Below are 26321 nucleotides of genomic sequence, written 5' to 3'. Positions count from 1 at the left end.
CCTGTGTAAAGAGAGAGAGAGAGAGAGAGAGAGAGAGAGAGAGAGAGAGAGAGAGAGAGAGAGAGAGAGAGAGAGAGAGAGAGAGACAGACAGAGAGAGAGAGAGAGAGAGAGACAGACAGAGAGAGAGAGAGAGAGACAGAGAGAGAGAGAGAGAGAGAGACAAACAGAGAGACAGAGAGAGACAGAGAGAGACAGAGAGAGACAGAGAGAGAGAGAGAGAGAGAGAGAGAGAGAGAGAGAGAGAGAGAGAGAGACAGAGACAGAGAGAGACAGAGACAGAGAGAGAGAGAGAGAGACAAAGATAGAGATGGGTATACAACCTCTCCTCACTTAGCGACGTACTCGTTTACCAACTACTTGGACATACAATGGGCTCACTGACCAGTATGCATACCTAAATAATGTATATTAGAGCTGATTTCCTCTATTCTGTTTATTACAATATACAGTACACTACTGTATAAACATTTAAAAATATATCAGAAATGTTATAAATGGTGCAATGGTGACATTAAAACAATATCAAAGATGGTTGACACAAACCCACTACCATTATAGCATGCTCCTCACTTAGTGACGAATTCGTTTACTGACTTGGTCTTAGGAATGGAACTTTGTCGTTAAGTGAGGAGAGGCTGTACTGCAGTTTCTTGGACTGTAAATGGATCAGGGAATAACTGACAGGAAGGAAACGAGTGATGGTCTGTGATGAGGCACTGGAATGGGTGCACGTGTCAAGTGATATTTTACAAGGGTCAGTCCTAGGGCTAGTGCTGTTTCTTATACGTACTACAGTACAACCTTTCTTCACTTAGTGACGTACAGAGGTACCTTGATTGACGAGTGCCCCAACTTACGAGTTTTCCGAGTTACAAGTCGTCACTTGATCAATTTTTTGCTTTGAGTTGCGAGCCAAAATCCAAGTTACAAGCGAGCTTCAGATATGCCGCCACTCGCAGGAGGGAGGAAATATAAAAAATCTCAATAATAACCAATGTGTAACATTCTTTCAATTTTGATACCACTGGTAGTGTCATCCTGCCAGAATGTTCTATAATGTATGCCCCAAGTAAAAAACAATTCTGGAACATATGTAATACATGTTTGGCAGGCCGATTTGCTTTAGTTGTCTCTATCTCCTGTCTGTCTGTATCTATCTCTGTCTGTCTCTACTTCACAGGTACACATAAATAGTTATACATAGTGTAAATTACTTAGGATAACCCAAAAAATCCAGACGAAGTGCTATACGATGCTTGCAGATATAAAGCATAATAAGCATGACTGGCAAGTAATACACATTTTCAATTGTTCAGGAATCAGACATGACCGACTCTGCATCGTGCGTCATACCTGTTGGTTCACGAGCGGCTCTCTCTCTGAGACAGAGACAAGTAGAGAGACAGGAAGACAGAAAGACAGATAAGCAGAGACAGAGATAAACAGAGATAGAACTAAACAGACAGAAACAGATAGACAGACATGTTTAAGTGTAATAGTGAAAAATAAAGCCAAGGCAGTGCACGATCATCAAATGTCACTCCGCGAGTGTCACTCCACTGGCAGTGGAGCGACACTCGTCTTACAGAGTGCTTCAAGGCATTTCATATATACTACAGCATTTCTAAAACATTGCTAGGACCTGGCAAAAAAGGCAAAAATCATTTCTTATTTATAAATACATTTTACTTATTTAAAAACCCATAATAAAAAAACTGGGGTGTTTTTTGGGGGGCCTGGAACAGATTAATGGCATTTCAATTAATTTCAATAAAGAAAATTGATTTGATATACAAGCAGCAAACTGAGTTACGAGCTCAGTCACGGAACGAATTAAACTTGTAAATCAAGGTACCACTGTACATGTTTAATGACTCTGACTAACGACGGGCACTCTGACCAGTATGCATACCTAAATAGTGTATATTAGAGCTGATTTCCTCTATTCTGTTTATTACAATATACAGTACACTGCTGTATAAACATTTAACCCTTAAACCATCCAAACGTAGATCTACGTTCTCATGCGTTGCACTCCAACCTTGATTTTCTCCATTTGAAAGCATGTAAAAAAAAAAAACGTAGATGTATGTTCGGAGCCCCCCCCCACACGTGGACGTAGATCTACGTTTGGACAGTTCAAGGGTTAAAACTATACCAGAAATGTTACAAATGGTGCAAAGGTAACATTAAACATTATCAAAGATTGCTGACAAACTCACTACCATTATAGTATGCTCCTCATTTAGCAACAAATTCGTTTACTGACATGGTCTTAGGAATGGAACTCCATCGTTAAGTGAGGAGAGGCTGTATATGTGAATGAAATAATGGAAGGGACAGAGTCAAAGGTGCCCTTGTTCGCAGAAGACATGAAACTAATGAGGAGAATACAAGCGGATGAGGATCAGAAAGACTACAAAGGGATCTGGACAGGCTGCAAATCTGGCCTGACAAATGGCTCCTGGAGTTTAAGCCCACCAAGTGCCAAGTTATGAAGCTTGGGGGAAGGTCAAAGGCGCTGCAAACCTCACTCAAGGAAAAAAGTTCTTGGGGTGAGTCTCATACTGAGCACATCCCCTGTATGGAACCATCACCTGTTCAAACACAGAAATTAGATAAAGTGCAAAAGTTTGCAACAAGATTACTCTTGGAGATAAAGGGTATATCCTATGAGGAGAGGGCAAGGGAACTCAACCTGATGACACTGGGGGACAGGAAGAAGAGGGAGGGGACATGATAACATATAAAATATTGAGAGGAACTGACAAGGTGAACAAAGCTAGAATATTTCAGAAATGGGATACAGGAACAAGAGGACACAACTGCAATTTGAAAGCTTAGACGAGTCACAGAGATGTTAGGAAGTATTTCTTCAACCTTTGAGTTGTCAGGAAGTGGAACAATCTGGAGAGTGAAGTAGTAAAGGCAGGATTCATACATAACTTTAAGAAGAAGTATGGCAAGCTCTTGGAGCTGGGAGAGTGGACCCAGTAGCAACCAGTGAAGAAGCAGGGCCAGGAGCTGTGACTCAACCCCTGCAACCACATATAGGTGAGCGCGCACACATGCATACACACACACATACATACAATTGTAAAATAAAGCACACGAAATTTCATTATACTTGACTAGGCAGCTATGACCCTTGTTGGAATATACTAAACTGTACTAAACAATGTTAAAATTTTAATAATTTCTTCCAAACTTTTCAATACACTATATTTCATTACAAATAAGATCATGGTAAATATTTTAGTACTATGAGTACAATTCTACCTAACCATTGTAATACTAATATTGCTTCAGCTGACAAAAGATGTATATTGTACTCTATGGCCAAACTAACTCATAAAATAAAATAAATATGGCTCCTGCATTAATATTAGTAGAACAGCTGGCAAAATATGAAGTTAATATTAAACAAATTTGCAAATGTATCATTTTACGTTAATTCGTAATTTCTCTCTTTACATTCGTTTATCCTTAAACTGGTCTCTTGGTATTTTTGTTTCTATAGGTGCTGTATTTTCTAAGAAAAAAAATGAGCGAGGCTTCTGGTTTATTGATTTAATAATCCATTCCTTACATTTTGCATCAGACTGACAATAAATGTTTTTATAGCACACGAAGAATTAATTCATATACGTACATAAAAAATGCTGCACACTGAGAAACATTGGTCTGGTGAGAAAATCAGGCAAAAATACTTAAACCTGAGACTACAGGTTCAAAAAAATCTGGTTTTTGCAATTTTGTAGATTAAACCATTATGAAGAGATAAAGCACATGAAGACCTAGCAGTAAACTCGCTGTCCCTCACCTCAGTGTAGAATATCCTGCTCTCTGCAGCAACAAGATTTTACTCACGATACAAAATACTGTACACAACTTCCTTCAATGTGGTCCCTTAAGACTCAGAAGAAAAGGTGGATTTCACATGTTAAGAAACGTGCTTCACTGGGACATTACAGACTTCTGCAACACCAAAGCATCAGCTGCAGCAAATTAATTGTAAGAAGCTGTTGGATGTTAATCAATATGAAGTGAGACCAGTGGACAACCAGCCATGCAGTCATGCAGGAATGACACGCAGTCCTCTCTTTTCTCACAATTTAGAAAAAGGCAGCAAATATATTAAAAAATTAGTAGCTGCATTTAATTGGATTGAAGAGACCATTCACTCAATTTGCAAAGACACTGTACAGCTGGCTCTAAGGAGCAAATTTTATATAATATACTCAAGGTTACTGAATGATCAGAAATAAAAGGGTCATAAGATGCTATCTTAAATACATCTAAATTTTGGTAAAATGACAAATATCAAACTGTATTTCAAATGCAATGAATAGAATGTGCATGTATCAATGGTGCCACCATAAAATTTAGAAAATAGAACCCATGCTTCTGATGATACTAGAAAATTTTACATACTGGTACATCTGTCAGAAAAAAAAATAATTAAAACTCGGTACAAAATTATAATACATATAGGAATTTAATATGGTGGTTTGCAAGTACATAAGAGTATTTCATTCTTTTAAACGGTTAACATTTACCAATTTTTCTGAATTATCCTTCTTACCATCATTTTAATTTCACATCAAAAGTTTGTAGCAATGTTTAAAGCTCTACCTATTCAATACTGCACATAAAATACACTTCTTTAACAGTCAAAAACATTGCTCTCTCAGGGAAAAATAAGGATTTCTGGTTTCCTTATCATTTACGAAGCTGACATTGGCTTCTCTTTTCATAATTATGTAAAGCCCCCACCAAAAATTATAGTATTTATTATGTACACTACTTTCAATTAAAGTAAATTTATTCACACTAAGTATGGATACAGAGGAATTATAATTTATACTCATAGAGAGATATAGAGTACACAACACTTTGGGCATGTTTAAATCTATAAATTGTATGTGGCAGAGAATATAAAATTTCTGAGGTGGGACCCTGGTGACCCACATGGAATATCACATACTCATTCTCGCTAAATACAGTAGTACATATACTGTGTATTCACCTGCTTTTGCCCCAGTAGGGTTTATCTCACACCCATTTTTATATTCTGTGTAGCCTCATCCAGCCCCAGGTAGTTTGTTGTTACTCACTTGTTGGATAGCCAACACCACCTTTGCCATGCTCAAAATGCTAAGTGTCAACCAAATGCTCTAGCACCAACACATATACTGTACACTTTCTACAGCTGGTATCTCATTTCCTCGGACCCTAAATCTTCCCTCTGAATGTAGAGAAATTGGTCATCAGCTCTATTTGGCTGGCTGGCCCTGTAATCACCACAGGACCTGTCATGAGTGTTCTTATAAGGGTCTGGATCCCTTGTTCAAAGGAAATATCCCTTTAACAGCTTTGTGTGCAATGATACTTTGGGTCATGGGCTAGACACAACATTCTTCCCTAGTAATGGATTTCTCAATTACTGGGAGAGCATGGACACCCAGATTCAATAGATTCTGCCACCTGCCACAATTTTTTTTTTTTAGACTGTCAGCCAAAGATGAGTGTAGCTAGGGAAGACAGGTAACACTAGCCACCACACACAATGAACAAGTAAACAGAGGTGAAAAGATGATACACTGAGCATAAATGTGCAAAACAGACCCTACTTGTGCCAGAAGAGGGATTTGTTGGAATGAGTGACATTCCAATTACATACTGTAGCTCACCAAGGTCATTTTGCAGAAATGTGCTTTTCATACTTCAAAACCATTTAATATACATTTTACGGTACAGTATGTGTACATATATTTAAAAAAAAATATGTAAAAAGCAACAAATTAAAATATATCATTTTACTATGGCAGAGCACATAGTGCTCTCAGCAATTTAGGGAAGATAACAAAACCTGAATACAAAAAATTATTTTGTGGAAGAATTGATAAAAAAATTACATTACACTATAGTAATGTAAATAAAAATGATCCACAAAGAATAGAAAATATACTACAAGAGCTTACAAATGTCAATTATTGTGGACATGTGTTGCTGTTTTTAAATATTATATAAATTTCAGCTAAAAATATGATTTAAGAAAATGTGATAAGAATGCTGCAACAAAATAAAATGTTTCACTTTTTTTTTTCTAGTGTTAAATGCATAGCTTTTGACTGGTAGTAGCCCTTTTCTGGTTATATGATACAATAACAGAAAAAGAGTTACTGTATTAAAATTACCAGTATTTACGAAAATGTAAAAGTTTTCAGCAACCACATTTTTTTTTTTACTATGGACTGACAATTTACAGGGCACACATTTTAAAAGTTACTTTTACCATTCATCACATAGAATACCAAATATTTCTACAGTGCTAAGCTAATTCAGAAACTACTATACTGTAATACCTCTTGGGTGTTACAATAACTGTGTGCAAAACTTGAAAGACAACAAATTCTTTAAAATGGCACCATTAATACAAGCAGGTCTATTAGTGTAACAGGGAGAGGTATTCCAATAAAATTAGTGTTTACAAAATGTGACAACTCATGTTGGACACCAAACAAAGCTGTCAATTGTATACAGTATACCAGGGAGGAAGCTTACTTTAACAATGTTGTATTTGTATTATGATGTACTACTATTATATACAATATTTAAATACAGTACTGTATTGCATGCATTAACTTAAGTACAATATGTCATTATTTTTTTGTCTGGAAAATATTACTGTAGCTAAATAAACTATTCACTTAATATTTCCCTTAAAGGTACATTATTTATATCAATTACCAGTACTGCACCACATAACACTGATACAAAAATAATCTGAAAGCTAATACAATTTTTTAAAATAAAGCTTGAAAACTTTAGTACTGTACTAACAAAGTTAATATAATACTCTAAAAACGTATTTAAAAATATTCATAAAGTAAAATGATTATCAGTGTTAATAAATTTAAAAAATGTAGATATGATAAACAAAAAAACAGCCTGACAGCAATAGTAAGTGATTCCCCATTATAGTTTAACTGAAAAAAAAATAATAGATATTAAGAAATATCACATACTGAAGGAAAATCAAGGGGAAAAAAATGGTGTCCAACAGTGTTGACGTAGCAACGTAAAGAAGAAAGCGTGCTGACGGACCACAGGTGAGCGGCACATAGGGCGCGAAGAGCCCTGGTGGGAGGCCGGGAAGCACGCTGAGAGCACTGCCCATAGCTCCACCCTCGTTGCCTAAGCTGGAAGCAGGTGGGGGGCTCTCTGGAGAGTAAGGGCCTTCTGTGGCTGACTCAGGTGGGTTCAACATCAGTTGCTCAGATAGGGGTAGTGTGTGCAGGGAGGAGCCAGATGGGATGCGAGTGTAGGCACCTGAGGGTGGGGGCGACCCTGGTGATGTGGAAGCTGACCTCTCCACCCTGGCGACTCCTATGCTGCTACCACCATCTGCAAGCTCCTTGAGACAAAGCCAATCACCATCCACAGAAACCCGGAAGTTGCACAGGTAGATGGTGTCCTCAGCCCCGGCCATCTCAATTAGCACCATCTTATGTGGCCACCATCAGCTATTTCCACACACAACAATAATTATCAAGCATAATTAACTGCATGCTGATAACACTATTGTCCTCACATAATATACAGTACACCTGTATGACCAAGGAATGAGAGTAAGATTAACTCACAAGCCACATATGACAACATAAATACTGTATGGTACTGTACTGATATTATACAATTACAATGCAGAGCGAGTTCAATATTACAGTACTATACAACTAAAACGTGAGGAACACTAATGTTTATGTAGACCTGTAATGTGCTGCGTCATCCTTGTCATCATTTTTTTTGTCATTGCTATAAAGTTTTTAAATGAAAACTACACTATCCAAATCTTGAGAGTCATATTTGAAACCAAGACATGTAAAGAGAAAATCATATTAATACACATCATATATATATATATGTATATCACCAAAAAATTATGTCACTTTTACTTCCGAAGCTACTATACTTTTGCATACAAGATACACATATTTTAAAGCTAAAGGTATAAACATTTTATACATACACTCATGCACAGAATTTTTTTTTAAACTGCTCAAGGTAGAAATCCAAAGCAATCATGGAAAACTAAGAATCACAACTTCTCTTGGGTAAATAATTATATACACTCCTGTTTCCTCAAAGCCATTTACAAAATTTGGTAGTTTTTGATGGTAAAAAGTGTACAAGGTGAAACTGAATTACAGTATTCTAGGATATAAACAAAACCAAAGCTTAATTAATATGGAGCAAGAAACTAGAAAAAAAAATTCCACTGTATTAGGTGTTCCCTGTTTTATGCTATAAATGCATTCCAGGCCCATGGCAACTGTACTAAGCTCAATCAGGCTATGAACACTTAATTCTGCATAATAAGAACTGCATTTGATAAATATGCAGCACATACACAAAACTGTAAATTCACATAAAATCAACCTGCATAAAGTGAAGGAAATCACCTACTTTCCAGGTATGTCTATGGAAGCCACCAACATTGGGACTTCAGAGAACCTTATGTGTATATTTGTTGATCTCCAACAGATCACTATAGTATGGTATTCTCTCTTGTTTATGCTGGTATGGGCCATATAACACAATGACCAAAGCAACATGTATGATTGGGGGCCACTTTGAGCCTCTTGTTTAGGGTCCAGGTTATGCCGGTTTAGATGCACTTAAGAATGGTGTAAATATTTTCAAAAGTGATGGCTAAATACCTCAGACTTTGTTTCCTCTACTGCAATCCTGAATAAGCCTAGGAACCACTATGCCTTCTACTGCTTTATGGATGACTGAATCAACTTGCCTTATACTGTATCTTGAAAGATACTAACGGTAAGGAAGATAGTTAAGTTTAATATCTTTGTTATGCACCCGATACCTATCCTGTAGGCGGTAGTCAAAAAGATTACAGAGGTACATAATGGGTCCAGGGACTGGGCCCTAAAGTTTTGATAGCTGAACAAGTTACAAAGGTAATGAACAATTCACACATCTACACCTGAACAGAGAAATATAATGGGTCCAGGGACTGGACCCCAAAGTTTTGATAGCTGAACAAGTTACAAAGGCAATGAACCATTCACAAGTCCACACCTGATAACTGCAATGAGTTATTAATGCAAATTCAGGATATTTTTCCAGAATGGTTTGTAATATACCATCGTGGATAAAATATTTTGACATATCTTGAACATTTCTGAGTGAGTTGTCTCTGAATTCATTAATTTTATTGCATTCCAGTACATAATGACACAAGGCATGACAACAGTCCATCTGGCAAAGTTTACATTTCATTTGGTCTACACCTGGTGGTAGTGACTTAACCTCCCAAGGATAGTTGTAACTCAGCCAGAGCTCGGCAGTAACGACATCCAAGAATCTGCTTATTTTGTTGAATGCACCACAGACATGTGGCTCCTCCTGCATGATAGAATGATAGATGGACTGACTGGTGTCAATCTCCCTAAGTCTAAGTCTAAAAATCAGTTGAAGTTCTTTTTGTATAATTGTTCTCAAACTGATAACTGACAAGCCAAGATTGTAATCTGCTCTCTTTCTCTCTGAAAGCATTTAACAGTATGTACAGTGGAACCTCAGCTTATGAACGCCCCACCATGCGATTTTTTCAGGATACGAAACGTCGTTCAGTCGATTTTTTACTTCTGGATACGAACGAAATTTCAGGATGCAAATTTTCCCCTCAAGGGAGGTTCCTTAAATAAATAAATAAATAAATAAAATATTTATTTCTTTGCAAAGGTTACAGTGTGTGTTTACATATCATAATATGATTGGAGCAAAGAAAGCCTCTATCATGCTGAGGCATTTCGGGCAGACTTAGCCTAATACTAATAGACTGCTTAAGTCTAGACAGGTGAAAAGTGTACGAGTAGTGGTTACCAATGTTTTGCTGATGGTGACACCAACTACTGGCAGCCTTTTGAAGTTTCTCCTTACTGTTATTATTATTACTATTATATTGTATTACTATTATTGTTATAATAATAATTATTATTATTAGCAGTAGTAGTGATACGTACATGGTGAGGGGCTCTTGATCCAGGGAATTGGATCTGTGCTCCAAGTCCCTAAATTAATAATAATGATAATAATTATTATTATAACTATGTATGTACTAATAATAATGATGATAATACATAATAATTACATATAATAAATAATAACAATATAATAATAACCGTCCATGTAATGACATATTTTATTCATTCTAGAGTGTATATCAGGTTTCTATGTTATTTATATTTTTTATTATGTCATATTAGATGAATTGTGATAGATAAACATGCCATAGAGTTGATATTAGGGTTATTTTTGTCATGCCTCCTGAGAGCAGGAATTCAGCTGGAACGAATTAATTGCATTTCAATTAATTTAAATGAGGAAAATTGACCCGGTATACAAACAAATCAGGATACGAACAAGTCACAGAACGGATTAAATTTGTAAGCCGAGGTTCCACTGTACTCACATCTGCACCCCCTCAATAATTATTTAAAAAATATATTAGTTGCCACTGTCATGGAGCTAGACATTTCCCTAGTGTCATGAGTTTGAATTTAATGTTCTGAGTGGACAGAAGTAGCTCTTTGTTAAGCTTGCCGTTCTTCATGCTGCCTGTGATCAAATGGGCATTATTAACACTTGTGTTTACAGCACATGACCCTACAGTACAAGCCATATAAGACTATACCTTCATTTTGGGCAGTACCAGTTATTCTTTGAGTGACCAAACCCCCATAAAAGCAGCACATTTTAGCCAAAATAGTTGACAGTCTATTGGCACTATCAACTCCATCTTCGAGGTTTTACCCAACCATCTCCTCAATCAGATTTTACTCAAGCATCAATTTGTGCTTCGATAAAACCTTGATAAAACTTGCCAAAACCTTATAACCATCCCTAATTACAATTACCGTTAAAACTACATAGCAATGTGTTAACCTAAGATTACAGGAGTGCATTTTCCAATCAAATTACATCAAATAAATACTTCCAATAAAAGAGGGAATATAAATGCATTAATTCAAGGATTATGTGGAGTAAAATAAGGGTTGGATGTGAAAAGTGGGTTATAGTAAGCATTTATGCACCTGGAGAAGAGAGAGGTGTAGAGGAGAGAGAGATTTTGGGAGATGTTGAGTGGGTGCATGGGGAGTTTTGAACCAAGTACTCGTGGTTGGGGATCTCAATGATAAAGTGGGTAAATATGTTGTGGAAGTAGTACAGTAGTAGGTAAATTTGGGGTGCCAGGGGTAAATGAAAATGGGGAGCCTTTAATTGAGCTATGTGTAGAAAGAGGTTTGGTAATTAGTAATACACATTTTATGGAAAAGAGGATAAATAAGTATACAAGGTATGATATAGCACGTAATGAAAGTAGTTTGTTAGATTATGTATTGGTGGATAAAAGGTTGATGGGTAAGCTTCAGGATGTACATGTTTATAGAGGGGCAACTGATATATCGGATCATTATTTAGTTGTAGCTACAGTTAGAGTAAGAGGTAGATGGAACTAAAGGAAAATGGCAACAGCAAGTAAGAGAGGTGAAAGTGTATAAACTAAGGGAGGAGGAAGTTAGGGTGAGATATAAGCAACTATTGGCAGAAAGGTGGGCTAGTGCAAGTATGAGTAGTGATGGGGGGGAAGGCTGAAGAGGGTTGGAATAGTTTTAAAAATGCAGTATTAGAATGTGAGGCAGAAGTTTGTGGCTATAGGAGGGTGGGTGCATGAGGAAAGAGGAGTGATTGGTGGAATGATGAAGTAAAGGGTGTGATAAAAGAGAAAAAGGTAGCTTATGAGATGTTTTTACAAAGCAGAAGTGTTATAAGAAGAACAGAGTATATGGAGAGTGAAAGAAAGGTAAAGAGAGTGGTGAGAGAATGCAAAAGGAGAGCAGATGATAGAGTGGGAGAGGCACTGTCAAGAAATTTTGATGAAAAATAAGAAAAAATTTTGGAGTGAGATAAACGAGAAAGCCTGGGGAACAAATGGATTTGTCAGTTAACACTTTGACTGTCACAACCCCCAATCCTAGAGTCTCTCTCAGTTTTGCAAAATATTTGGAAAAAAAAATTTTATGAAATGATAGAGAATCTTTTCCTGATGTTAATGACACCAAAAGTATGAAATCTGATGGAAAACTTATGGAATTACGCTCTTGTGAAATTAGCGATATAGGCGATATTTACGAATCAGCGATTTCACCCACTTTGAGCCCTATTTTCAGCCAATTCCATTGTTCCAATTGACCAAACTCATAGCTATTTCTTTAGAACTCCATTTGTTCTATCGACTGAGTACAAGGAACCATCCGTTTACTAATTTCAACTACCAATAGTGGTCAGAAATTGGCAATTTGGCCAATTTCATGCAAATTAAAAAATATGCCAATTTCAAAATAGGGTCCAGAATGAACAATGCAGACATTCCTGGCACTAAAATAACATTTTCTCTGTTCATCAATCACGTCTCCAGGCCCCTCTTATATTACTCTTGCTATTATGCAGACTACTGCATTATTGTAATAATTGTATAAATAATGTCAACCTATTCGTGACTGCATATTTGAATGGCTAGTTGGACATTTATTGGACAATGATGTCATTTGTTTACTCTTCCACATCGGCAAAAATTGAACCTTTCTGCTACTTTGAGTAGAATTTCAAGGTCCTTTTCATAGTGAAACCAATCAAATTCATCTCTATTTTTATAATATATCTTCCATTCCATCAAATGAGACCAAGAAAATGAGAATACAACCATATACAGTACTATACTATACGAAAATACACCTCAAAGTTGGCGTTTTAATTCACAAACACGGTCGGAGTTTCTTTTTTCTCATTATGCACTACTTGCTACAGGATTTTTTTATACTGCACACACTGACCACAAAGACCCATTCTCTCACATGTGGGCCTACAAACACTCTCCCGCTTGATATGAATTTTTGAGTACTGTAGTACGTATAGAGTATACTTCAAACATGTTGGCTCGTAAGACGTATGTATATATACGACAGAAACAGCCAAAGGCTTAAAAACAGAGTAGGGGAGCTAGTAGATAGAGAGCAGGAGGTACGTATTGGGTAGATGGCGGGAATATTTTGAGGAACTTTTAAATGTCGATGAAGAAAGGGAGGCGGTAATTTCATGCACTGGCCAGAGAGGAATAACATCTTTTAGGAGTGAAGAAGAGCAGGATGTGAGTGTGGGGGAGGTGCTTGAGGCATTACACAGAATGTAAGGGGGTAAAGCAGCTGGAACTGATGGGATTATGCCAGAAATGTTGAAAGCAAGGGGGTATTTTATAGTGTTGGAGTGGTGGGTATTTTTGTTTAATAAATGTATGAAAGAGGAGAAGGTACCTAGGGATTGGCAGAGAGCATGTATAGTTCCTTTATACAAATGGAGGGGGGGACAAAAGATATTGTAAAAATTATAGGGGAATAAGTTTACTGAGTATACCAGGAAAAGTGTACAGTAGGGTTATTACTGAAAGAATTAGAGGTAAGACAAGGAGTAGGATTACAGATGATAAAAGAGGTTTTAGAGTGGGTAGGGGATGTGTTGATCAAGTGTTTACATTGAAGCAAATATGTGAACAGTATTTTGATAAAGGTAGGGAAGTTTTCATTGCATTATGGATTTAGAAAAGGCATATGATAGAGAGGAAGGGGAGCAACGTGGCAGATGTTGCAAGTACAATGGAACCTCTACTTGCGAGCGTGTACACCTGAGAGTTTTTCCAAATACGAGCAGTCGATGGGTCGATTTTTTGCTTCCATACGTGAGCAAAATTTCCACAAGCGAGCAAACCTCAAGGCAGGTTCCTTGACACTGGTGAGGGGCTCTTGCTCTTGATCTTGGTAATTGTATCTCAGTTGTTTGTTGGACTATCTTACTGAAACTTGGGCAATGTATGATGGAAAGATGCTTCTTAACATACACCAAAAATGAAAGAAATCTAAGCATAAATAATGGAGTTCACTTCTCAGCAATTAGCCACCCCTTAGCGGTAATTTTGAATGATTTTTATGGTTGTATTCTCGTTTATTTGGTCTCATTTGATAGAATGGAAGATATATTACAGAAATAGATATGATTTTGATTGCTTTCACAATGAAAAGTACACCTTGAAATAGAGCTCAACCTAGGAGAAATGGTCCATTGCTTGGCTGTTTCAGTTTAAACAAATGATGTCACAGCAAATCTTATATTTTTTGTGTGAATAAAAATTACAAATTATTATAATAATAATAATAATAATAATAATAATAATAATAATAATAATAATAATAATAATAATAATAATAATAATAATAATAATAATGAAAGAAATCTAATACATGAATGACATATTTTATTCATTCTAGAGTATATATCATGTTTCTATGTTATTCATATTGTTTATGTCATACTAGATGAACTGTGATAGATAAATAAGCCGTATAGATGATATTAGCGAAATTATTCATGAAGTATTTTGTCCGGTGTCCAGACAAACTCTCGTCCACCGCCGACACCGCCCATACCACTACATGAATGACATATTTTATTCATTTTAGAGTATATATCAGGTTTCTATGTTATTTATATTGTTTATTATGTCATATTAGATGAAGTGAGATAGATAAATAAGCTGTAGAGTTGATATTAGCGAAATTATTGAAGTACAGAATTCCACTGGAACAGATTAATTGCATTTCAATTAATTTAAATGAGGAAAATTGACTACAAACAAGCAAATCCAGTTGCGAGCAAGGTCATGGAACGGATTAAACTCGCAAGCAGAGGTTCCACTGTATATGGAATAGGTAGTAAGTTACTAAATGCTGTAAAGAGTTTTTATGAGGATAGTGAGGCTCAGGTTTGGGTGCGTAGAAGAGAGGGAGACTACTTCCCGGTAAAAGGTGGGTCTTAGACAGAGATGTGTAATGTCACCATGGTTGTTTAATACATTTACAGATGGGGTTGTAAAGAAGTAAATGCTAGGATGTTGGGGAGAGTTGTGGGATTAAATTATGAGGAATCAAACACAAAGTGGCAATTGACACAGTTACTTTTTGCTGATGATACTGTGCTTATGAGAGATTCTAAAGAAAAGTTGCAAAGGTTAGTGGATGAGTTTGGGAGTGTGTGTAAAAGTAGAAAGTTGAAAGTGAACATAGAAAAGAGTAAGGTGATGAGGATATCAAATGATTTAGATAAAGAAAAATTGAATATCAAATTGGAGAGGAGTATGGAAGAAGTGAGTGTTTTCAGATACTATTTGGGAGTTGACGTGTCAGTGGATGGATGTATGAAGGATGAGGGTAACCATAGAACTGATGAAGGCAAAAAAGGTGGGTGGTGCATTGAAGTATATGTGAAGTGATAGTGAGGCTCAGGTTAGGGTGTGTAGAAGAGAGGGAGATTACTGCCTGCAAAAGTAGGTCTTAGACAGGGATGTGTAATGTCACTATGGTTAATATATTTATAGATGGGGTTGTAAAAGAAATAAATGCTAGGGTGTTGGGGAGAGGGGTGGAATTAAATTATGGGGAATCAAATACAAAATGGGTGTTGACACAGTCACTTTTTGCTGACGATACTACGCTTATGGGAGATTCTAAGGAAAAGTTGCAAAGGTTAGTGGACGAGTTTGGGAGGGTGTGTAAAGGTAGAAAGTTGAAAGTGAACATATATAAGAGTAAGGCGATGAAAGTATCAAATGATTTAGATAAAGAAAAATTGGAAATCACACTGGAAAGAGGGAGAACGAGAGAAGTGAATGTTTTCAGGTATTTGGGAGTTGACGTGTCAGTGGATGGGTTTATGAAGGATGAGGTTAACAATAGAATTGATGAAGGAAAAAAGGTGAGTGGTGTGTTGAGGTATATGTGTATACAAAAAATGTTATCTATGAAGGCAAAGACAGGAATGTATGAAAATATAGTGGTACCAACACTCTTATATAGGTGTGAAGCTTGGGTTGTAAATGCTGCAGCAAGGAGGTCGCTGGAGGCAGTGGAGATGTCCTGTCTAAGGGCAATGTGTGGTGTAAATATTATGCAGAGAATTCGGAGTGTGGAAATTAGGAGGTGTAAAGTTAATGTTATAAATATTAGTCAGAGGGCTGAAGAGGGGTTGTCGAGGTGGTTTGGTCATTTAGAGAGAATCCATCAAAGTAGAATGACATGGAGAGCATATAAATCTGTAGGGGAAGGAAGGTGGGGCAGGGGTCGTTCTCGAAAAGGTTGGAGGGAGGGGGGGCAAAGGAGGTTTAGTGGACGAGGGGCTTGGACTTCCAGCAAGTGTGCGTGAGCATGTTAGGAGTGGATGGAGATGAATGGTTTTTGGGACCTGATGAGCTGTTGGAGTGTGAGCAGGGTAATATTTAGTGAAGGGATTCAGGGAAACTGGCTATTTTTATATAGCCAGACTTGAATACTGGAAATGGGAAGTACAATGCCTGCACTTTAAAGGAGGAGTTTAGGATATTGGCAGTTTGGAGGTATATGTTTATATGTATATCTTTATATATGCTTCTAAACTGTTGTATCTGGGTGCCTCTGCAAAGACAGTGATTATGTATGAGTGAGGTGAAAGTGTTGAATGATGATGAAACTATTTTCTTTTTGGGGATTTTCTTTATTTTTGGGTCACCCTGCCTCGGTGGGAGACAGCCAACTTGTTGAGAGGAAAAAAAAAAATTTTCCATGCAAGTAACAACTAATGTTCTCTAATGGTTTTGTTTTTCAATCGGTAGGACCTATGCACTTTGGTAGAACACTATTCTTACATTAGTACTGTATTAATGCTATGAAGTGGAACCAAAGTGATAAATCATAATAGTAGGCCAGAGATTGTGAATTAAACTGCCATTTTGTATAAACTGGATCATTTAAATGAAATAACTGTTATGCACCAACATACAACCACCTTCCACTGAGGTAGAATAATCCCAAAAATGAAACATATTCATCACTCAATCACTTATTATCAATACAGTATACAAATAGCTATATCACAAAGGGTTTGGTGCCATATAAAGTAACATACAGTGTAGTTACAGTATCTGGAGGTACTTAGTATTGCTGCTGATGTATGACAATATGGATACAAGATAAGTAACAACAGTAAACAGCTGCATAAGTATGTGGAATATTAGGTTCAGTAATAACCAACTCGCTAATAAAAGGCAACTTTCCTCAATATGCCTATAGGCATGTTCTCAGTTCTGTAATCTATTACCATTAGTGTGTTATGTTTAAAAAGCATAAATTTAATCATAAATTTAATGTCTGTGGAAAGCACAAATGGCATAATTTTGTCAGTTGAAAAATTTAATATAAATATTGCATTTAATTTTTCAGATTTTGTATTCTGTAAGTTTATAGAGTTGACATTATACAGTCACACCGAGTACGTGTTAAATCAATGAAACTAAGAGCACAGTTGTATCATTTTTCAAATTTTTAATTAATAAATGAATAAATCAAATGCATTAAGTTGTTACTTGAGTACCTATTGCCTAAATTTATAATGCCATTTAATCTGAATGCAAAGTATTGTATTTACTAGTGTACAGTACTTCATATTTAGGTCTGTAGGGTGAAAGATTGGAAGAAGAGTGGGGTATGGGACTCAAGAGGACAGTACTGATGGTATGTCTGCTGTGTGATGAAGGCTGCAGTAACAGTAACAAATTTTTAAGAGTAGCAAATACAAAACTAAGTTTTTTGCAAGAGAATAATGGTGTTTAATGAAGGTTTTACCAGATTTGTTTTTAGTGCCAATGCCAACCCTGATCACTATCTAAACAAATTATTATATCATTATCTAGTTGCAGAAAATGCCACATACTTTTGTAATATACCAACAACCTTAGTTACCATGTGCTTATGGGAACCTGTCCATAAACTATTCAAGGAATAATTCAGGAAATGAATTTATTACCCAAGGATGATTCTGTGGATCACCACCCCTATAGCATGGTTCCTGACCAGGCCTCCAATCAAACCTGCAAAATGGCTCCCCTACAACTACATACTAACACTCTTAGCTACTGAACCATGAAGACTGCGATAAGATTCCTCCACTTAAGAATACTTATAAACAAGAATATAACTTGGGACACTACAGCAACAAGTCTTTATGGAAGAATTTCCCAACAACACGACCAGTGTTGAGATTTATCCTTTGTCCCTTTAATGCCATGGTCAATGGCCCAAGAAAATCACAATGAATGACCGTAAACAAGTCAGGAAATGAGTAGTTTCAACCCGTGGCAAAGTTGATTTCAAAGTCCAGTAGCTAAGATCAATGAATTGGCAGTTTAAGAGAGCTATCTTGCCGAGGGTTTGAATCTTACCCATTTCCTCAATTGTTCATAAAATTTGTGGTATTAAATCTATACTCTTTTATTCTGTTACAATACATGATATACTGCTAGTGTGTGTGTTCACCCTTCTCTTCACACACTTCAGATTGTCACTCTCTTTTAGAGTTGCCACATCTACCTGTCACATGTACATGTAACTCGACTCGACTCATGAAATCATAATGACACGATTACATGTACAAATAATTTAAAAGAATCCTGGCTACCAATGTCCCAACTCTTCTATTTCCACATTTCTCAACCATCTTAACTGCCAGCTTACCTGTTTCCACCTGACTTGGCTCTCCAAGACCACTATATACATATTTGTTTACTATTCCAGTCTCCTAGGCAATCTATTTCCTTGTGCAATAAATGAAATCCTCCTAAGCAATTTTTTTTTTCATCTTTACATGATCCCTTTTAAAAACTGGTTCCCTTAGTTTAAGATGCAGTCCCTCATTTGTTTTTTTAATTCTTCTCTTCCATGTACTGATAATGACTGATTGTATGCATTTACATTATTATTATTATAATCAAAAAAGAAGCGCTAAGCCACAAGGACTATACAGCTGTATGCATTTACAGTTCAAAGCTTCCATCTTTTTTTTATTTTTTACCCCTCTAATTTTGACATTTTTTAAAGTTTTTATTTCAATTTCTTCAGCTGTCTTTTTAACTAATATTGCCAATCCACATCCATTATTTCCTATCCAATACCTCCACCCTGAATAATTTTCCTCAAATGCTGCATCACTTACAAAGTTTCTAACCTGATTGCTTTTATATATACTATTCAGGTTAAGACATATATACATATACTGGTATACAAAATACATAATATGCAGGGTATGTGGAAGCAATATGAGAAATGTTTTTACTACAGTATTACATTCATTAGAAGCGCTCAACCTGTAGTCATCATACAGTGGATGTTGAAACACGAAGGCCAGGGCTCTGGTCACAAGTCTTTTCAATATAACTGTAAATAATTTGTTACCACATAAACATTGGAAACTTAGAACATGGCACTGTGTACTTTATGGCCAACTCATGCTCTTAGATTTTACGTGGATTTCTCACAAACAGTTTGCAGTAATTTTCTTGATTTACCTTAGTTAGGTTTAATTGGGTAGGATTATCTTCTATCAATAAAAATTAACCAACTAAATATATGAAAAATAGGATAAAGGTGATAAAATAAGTTCTGATGCATGAAGAGAAAATGGAGACCCACTGAATGAAGTACAAAGATCTCTATCAGATAATCAGTTTCTGGCTCATTTATCAGTCGCCCATTTGACTGTCTGAGCAAAAGTGAAATACTGTTATTAAGAAGATGGGCTGGTACAACTACATATAGAATAAGAAGACGAGTCAATTTCTGGGAATAGAAGGTAGGGGTGGAATGAATATTCCATCAGGATCCATAATTCATCTCCCAGGCTGTGCACTGTCATATTCATATACACAATGTACAGTATATCATAACTGTTTAACCTAGTTTAGCTATTTATAAACAAATGCTTTAAAACTAATTTAATTCATATTTTTGCATTGTTTGACTAACAATAAGATATCTGAATATAAAAGGCTGAAAAAGTTTTGTTAAGAACCAAATATTAATACATACAGTATATCAAGAGGTTTTACTTTTAGCATAATAAAATATTAATTTGATATAAAATAATGCATGTAATGGGGATGCTAAAATAACCAAAGCAAATTTATTTTTATTTGGGCGTGTTTATTTGTGGATTTGTAATATAAAAAATTATTATTAATGTGAGTAAATTTCTATATTATGTGGATATATGGTTCTAATAGACAAATAGTGATATCACACATATAGCAAAGAAGAGCTTTATATTTTTATGACATTTCACACTGAGAGCTTTATGAAGCACAAAAATACATAATCAGCAATATATAAAGCGAGGGTCAAATTTGGTTAGGTGGTCTGTATTTGGGAGCCGTTCTGCCAGGCGAGGGTAAGGTATGGATGTCATGTGGTGGTAATATATTTTTATTTTTGATCATCCGGTTACTGATTATGCATGCTCCAATTTTCATCATCCTGCTACTGATCGCGTATACTTCTAGTTTTGATAATCCGGGTACCAATGATGTATGATTTTTTAAAAAATTTTGGCATTTCCTGTCTGAAGGCTTCCATATTTTGCTGTGTCATGACAAGCATGATCCATACCTCAAGTGACCACTGATCATTCCTATATAATGTTGATTCTACTCATTCCTTGTACATGATAAAGCCCCCCATTGGGTTAAGTCATAGAATAAAAGGTTCTTTCTATGTATTTTTATGCCACCAGTTTTCATTTTCTAACAATTACAACTTCGACCAAGTCAATCAGGTTCTATTGTGAAGTTAAGAAACGGTTTTCTCATTGCCATAATTTTAAGGTAATTTCAAATCAGGTACAATGAAAGCATCTGATAAATGGAAATAAGATGGTAAATTGCTAATAGTCTAGAAAAATCAAATCATCCCTAAGTCCCACAATAAAGGTAGTGTTACAGTTTTCAATGCACAAACAAAACAATTATGGTAACAATTTCCTGCAATTTATAAAGCACGCAGTAACTGTTTCCTTACGCAATTACATTTTGTAATCTGGCACTTAGTTTTTAAATCTGTCTAATCAAATAATAATCAGAGGATCAACTGATATCTGCTGAGCCGCATATTTTAACATTTTGTTTTCATGTATCCAGTAGGGGTATTATGGTTTAATTCAGCTTGACAGGCACCACTCCTTTAAGAAATTGCTAAGTCATTCTGTGATACAATGGCTACGGGTGAACAGCGTTAAAGTGTTTTCAGATTCAATAATTTTATCATTTATACAATGTGCGTTGATATATTAGTCTAACCAGCTACAAAAATACGTCATAATTTTTCCCAGACTATTGAGTTGCCACATGTCGGGCGTAAACTCCATATGTTTACATGTGCACATTACACTAAGCACAAATACAAGTAGCACATTTATAACGCTACTTGATCGAATATCTTACAACTGGGATATATGGTATAAATCTGTTTTCCAGTTTAGTGATAGTCTTGGAAATTGTGTACAAAGACAAAATACCGTTCAGTATGGAGCCGCGCGAGTCACTGTTTCCATGTCTGGTATCACCATAGGCTCCTCGGTGAAGCTGGTCTGCGCCTGCGTTATAATACACTTACACACTATTTCAACCTAAAGGGGATTCCCACACCCTCATAACCTTATCATTCATGATATACATGACCCAGCAAATTTGGCTAGGAAACGCAAAAAAAAAATAATTATATTGATTTCTTGCAAACACATGCTGTACATCACTGGAGAGTGGGAAACAAACTACGATTGGGGCATTTTCATAAGGTATTATTCTAGAAAATAAAATGATACTTGCATAATACTACTTAGTGAAAGTTATAAACATATATGATTTATCGTTGTAAAGCGTAATAATAACTGCGCAAATCCTTAAGTGAGAGCGTAAGGGAAGGGTGGGGCGGGAGATCAATAGTTTAGCCTCCCACACTGCCCTTCACAGCCCGGCCATGATGTATACTCACTACTAACTATACACTTGTTTACTCTCTTGTAAACATACTAGTCTATCAAACTTAAATTACCTCATGTTGCTTGTACTAAGATTATTTACTGCTGAATCTTCCACTTCTCTCTGCTAATTCTATAACGTAGACTGCAATTCTAACCTGTATACAGTCTGCAATTTCAGCCTGCATCCTTACTGTGATGTATACTAGTTCTTAAATATATTAAATGAATATTAATCCTACTGACACACGTAAATATGTTGTATATATTATGTATTCCTCTTCGGTTATCACGTGTGACCGAACTGATAAACCACCTTAACATATGATGATAATTCTTTAAGAAAAAAACCTGCCTGAAAGAACTATCAAAAGGTTCTGGGTTCAATCCGGGGCATGGCGAGACGTCTCGTGTGTCTTTGTAACCCCTGCTGAGCCTGTTCACCTAGAAGTAAATAATACTTTCGAACAATTAAATAGTAAACCACAATTTGGACAGGAAACTTAAACGACGTTTTGGTCCATCTTCGCTTATTATCCAGTCAATTACTGAAACTTTATAATACAGACAGCGATTAAAAAACCACACATGATCTCGTTGGAATAATGACGTCCTCGTTGTCCATGTGAAGTGTCAGCCTAAGAGAGCGGGCATTACAACCCAGGATACCCATAACTGTATCAATATCTTATCTTAGGAAACACTATGTAGTGAATCCTTATTTTGTATGGCGTCTAAAACCTAGCTCCAGTAAGCCAGAGGATGCTTAACCACTGAACGGGTCATGTGATTCAGACTAGTGTCAGGATAACACTTTCCTGACGCTCGTGTCAGGATGACACAGTTGTATCCTGACGCTTGTGTCAGAATGTCACTTATTTCCTGACACTTGTGTCAGGATGACACTTGTTTTCTCTCGCTCGTGCCAAGATGACACTGTTGTATCCTGACGAATAAATCACCGCCACAAGTCAACAACCCACTGTAAGAATAACCATTAAAATACATCAAGGCAGCCACATAATGAAGCTCAACCTTTGTTAATAAATAAATCGGTACACGCTCTTCAAAGTGACATACATGTATGCACATTTAGTAAATAACTACATAATTCACACATAAGCTTGAAAAATTGTACTTGTAGGAAAATGTTAATTTTCCAACGTTTGAGTATAATTTTTTCAGCAACTAAATCGTACAAACCAATTATAAAAAAAAAAAAATGCCATATTACAGAGAACATATAAAATAAAAAGAAACACAATATATGAAATGTTAAAAAAAAAAAATCAGAGTACTGAGACTATATACAGAAATCCGATCAGCAACAGATCCAGAGGCAGTATGCTTAATGTTTGTCGCTTCCCCAGCAACCCTGTAAGATGGTGATCATGATCTATTGATAAATGTCAAAAGGCACTCTCACAAGGTGAACCAGATGTCGGCAGTTTATATAAGACATCTGAAGAAGCTTAGCTATGGAAATCCACATGGTATCCATTGCCTTTATTTGATGGATTTATAAAAGCACTAAAGTCCTTTGGCTATTCAACTCTTAGAACAATAGTTACTAAAACTTCAATTCATATTCCTAGCAAGCTATATACGCGTTTTTTATGCTTCTGCTACACTACCTGGAGTCTACCTGGAGGGAATTCCGGGGATCAACGTCCCCGCGGCCCGGTCCACGACCAGGCCTCCCGGTGGATCAGGGCCTGATCAACGAGGCTGTTACTGCTGGCCGCACGTAATCCAACGTACGAACCACAGCCCGGCTGATCCGGCACCGTCTTTAGGTATCTGTCCAGCTCCCTCTTGAAGACAACCAGGGGTCTCCCCGTAATGCCCCTTATTGCTGGTGGGAGGCTGTTGAACAGTCTTGGGCCCCGGACACTTATTGCGTTTTCTCTTAGTGTACCAGTGACGCCCCTACTTTTCACTGGGGGTATGTTGCATCGCCTGCCAAGTCTTTTGCTTTCGTATGGAGTGATTGCTGTGTGCATATTAGGGACCAGTCTCTCCAGAATCTTCCAGGTGTAGATTATGATATCTCTCTCTCGCCTGCGCTCTAGTGAGTACAAGTCAAGTGCTTCCAGGCGCTCCCAGTAGTTAAGGTGTTTGATGGAACTCATACGTGCAGTAAAGGTTCTCTGTACATTCGCTAGCTCTGCAATTTCACCTGCCTTGAATGGGGATGTTAATGTACAGCAGTATTCCAGCCTAGAAAGAATAAGTGGTTTAAAAAGGATCATCATTGGCTTAGCATCTCTTGTCTTGAATGTTCTCATTATCCATCCTATCAGTTTCCTAGCAGATGTGATAGTGGCATTGTTGTGATCCTTGAAGGTGAGATCCTCTGACATTACCACTCCCAGGTCTCTCACATTACTTTTCCTCTCCATTGTGTGATTGGAGTATGTAGTATACTCAGTTCTAGTTATTATTTCCTCCAGTTTTCCATAACGGAGTAGTTGGAATTTGTCTTCAGTGAACATCATAGTGTTCTCTGTTGCCCATTGGAAAACTTGGTTTATATCTTCTTGGAGGTTAACAGTGTCCTCAATGGATGACACTCATGCAGATCCTAGTATCGTCTGCAAAAGATGATACAGTGCTGTGGTTTACATCTCTGTCTATGTCTGATATGAGAATAAGGAACAGGATAGGTGCGAGTACTGTGCCTTGTGGGACAGAGCTCTTCACTATGGCAGCATCTGATTTAACTCTGTTTACCACTACTATTTGTGTGCGATTGGTTAGAAAGTTGAAGATCCATCTGCCTACTTTGCTGGTTATCCCTTTAGCACGCATTTTGTAAGCTATTACACCATGGTCGCACTTGTCAAAGGCTTTTGCAAAGTCTGTGCATACTACATCCGCATTCTGTTTGTTTTCCAGTGCATCTAGGACCATATCATAGTGGTCAAGCAGTTGCGAAAGGCAGGAGCGACCTGCTCTGGAACCATGTTGCCCTGGGTTGTGCAACTTTTGGGAGTCGAGGTGGTTTGCTGCCCTGGGTTGTGCAACTTTTGGGAGTCTAGGTGGTTTGCTATCCTGCTTCTTAGAACTCTTTCAAAGATTTTTATGATGTGGGACGAATTTAGTCTTGTTTACTATATCCTTTACTCTCATCACATTCTCTTTCGTGAAGCTCATGTCAACAAGTATCCACAGAATCCACTCATTTCACTATAAACTTCTCTTACAATAAGCTTTTATTTTTTGCCAGACACTTCATCTCCCTCTTCTACCAGTACACACTACACAGTAATTTGCAAAGATAAACAATGAAGGCCTCCATGTCAGCGATGATTCTAATTAGAAAATCAAGAGAAAGACGATGAATAGTCAATGCATGAACAAATTAAATGAGAAAGAGAGCAATGAAAAAGCACCTAGAAAGTAAAGAAACTTGGGGATCGAATGGAGACTATCTTTCACTTTTGTGCATCAGACATTGTAAGGAGTGGTTGAAACAGTACTTTCATCACTAGGCTTTTCTTCCTAATGGACTTGAAATTATGGGGTATGCTCATGAAAATCAATATACACATCGAGAATGAGGTAGTCAGGCATGGACAGCAGACCACAGTAAGAAAAATGGACAAGATACAAGAGTCCCATGAGAGAACAAACAAGAATGGTACACTTCATTTGGCACAAGACTGGTGTGGAGAAAAGGAGGCAAAATATTTGTTGGAAAGACCCGGAGATCATGCAAACAATTCAGTAAGGCACAATTCAGAATTCAACTTCACAAGTTGTAGTAAGATACATCAAGCAAGACAAAAGACTGCTAACAATCCTTTTAAGACCGAGAAAACGAGAGAATGTTTGGGAATACCGACACGGCAGCATTAGGAAAAATATACACAACTAGAAGTGTTATGGTCACTTCATGATCCAAGGAAGGTATCCCAACCCAGTTGCCTCTACCTCAAAGCACGCAAAAGAGGAATAGTAAAGCATGACGCACAAGTTTCTAATGCGGTTAAATATTATCACCACAAAAACTGAAGCTGATCAGAAGAAGCATTCACAAGGTATCACATGGAAACTAAAACAAAAATGTCTTCAATATTTTGGGGGGAACAAACTGGCACAAACACAGCCCAAATCAAAATTAAACCTGCTAAGTCATGCCAGCTTGGAAAGTTTAAAGCCTATCACAAGATGCATTCTCTATTTATCAGACATTACTGAGAGCAGTATCCCATAATACACCTACACTTTTCTTTGAAGCCACTCAAGAGGTTGCCTTCTCAAGGCAACCTCTTGAGTGGCTGAAGGTTAGAAGGCAATCTGATGATGCATTTATAAATTGTCACATGAAAACCAGCATTTCAA

General features: G+C 36.8%; 1 protein-coding gene across 11 annotated transcripts in view; it reads right to left on the bottom strand.

Moving 5' to 3' along the window:
* Positions 1–26321, bottom strand: part of LOC128696806 (RUN and FYVE domain-containing protein 2) — a 149361-nt gene that overhangs the window by 105360 nt on the left and 17680 nt on the right. Inside the window, exons 1-3 of one of the 11 annotated variants that reach the window (XM_070096065.1) lie at positions 21513–21560; positions 7779–7860; positions 7113–7615 (exon numbers count right to left, since the gene is read on the bottom strand). The exons of 2 other annotated variants lie outside the window; for them this stretch is intronic. In XM_070096065.1, the coding sequence (XP_069952166.1) occupies positions 7113–7512 (400 nt within the window). In that variant the 5' untranslated portion in view covers positions 7513–7615; positions 7779–7860; positions 21513–21560. Of the gene's footprint in view, positions 1–7112; positions 7616–7778; positions 7861–21438; positions 21605–26321 lie in introns of those variants that run through there. 8 more of the 11 variants (XM_070096066.1, XM_070096060.1, XM_070096069.1 and 5 more) reach the window with 8 other exon arrangements.

This window comes from Cherax quadricarinatus, chromosome 52 (genome assembly GCF_038502225.1).
Source record: "Cherax quadricarinatus isolate ZL_2023a chromosome 52, ASM3850222v1, whole genome shotgun sequence".
Lineage (NCBI taxonomy): Eukaryota > Metazoa > Arthropoda > Malacostraca > Decapoda > Parastacidae > Cherax > Cherax quadricarinatus.
Note: the sequence above shows the minus strand (reverse complement) of the source record. Positions and strands in the feature narration are given on the sequence as shown.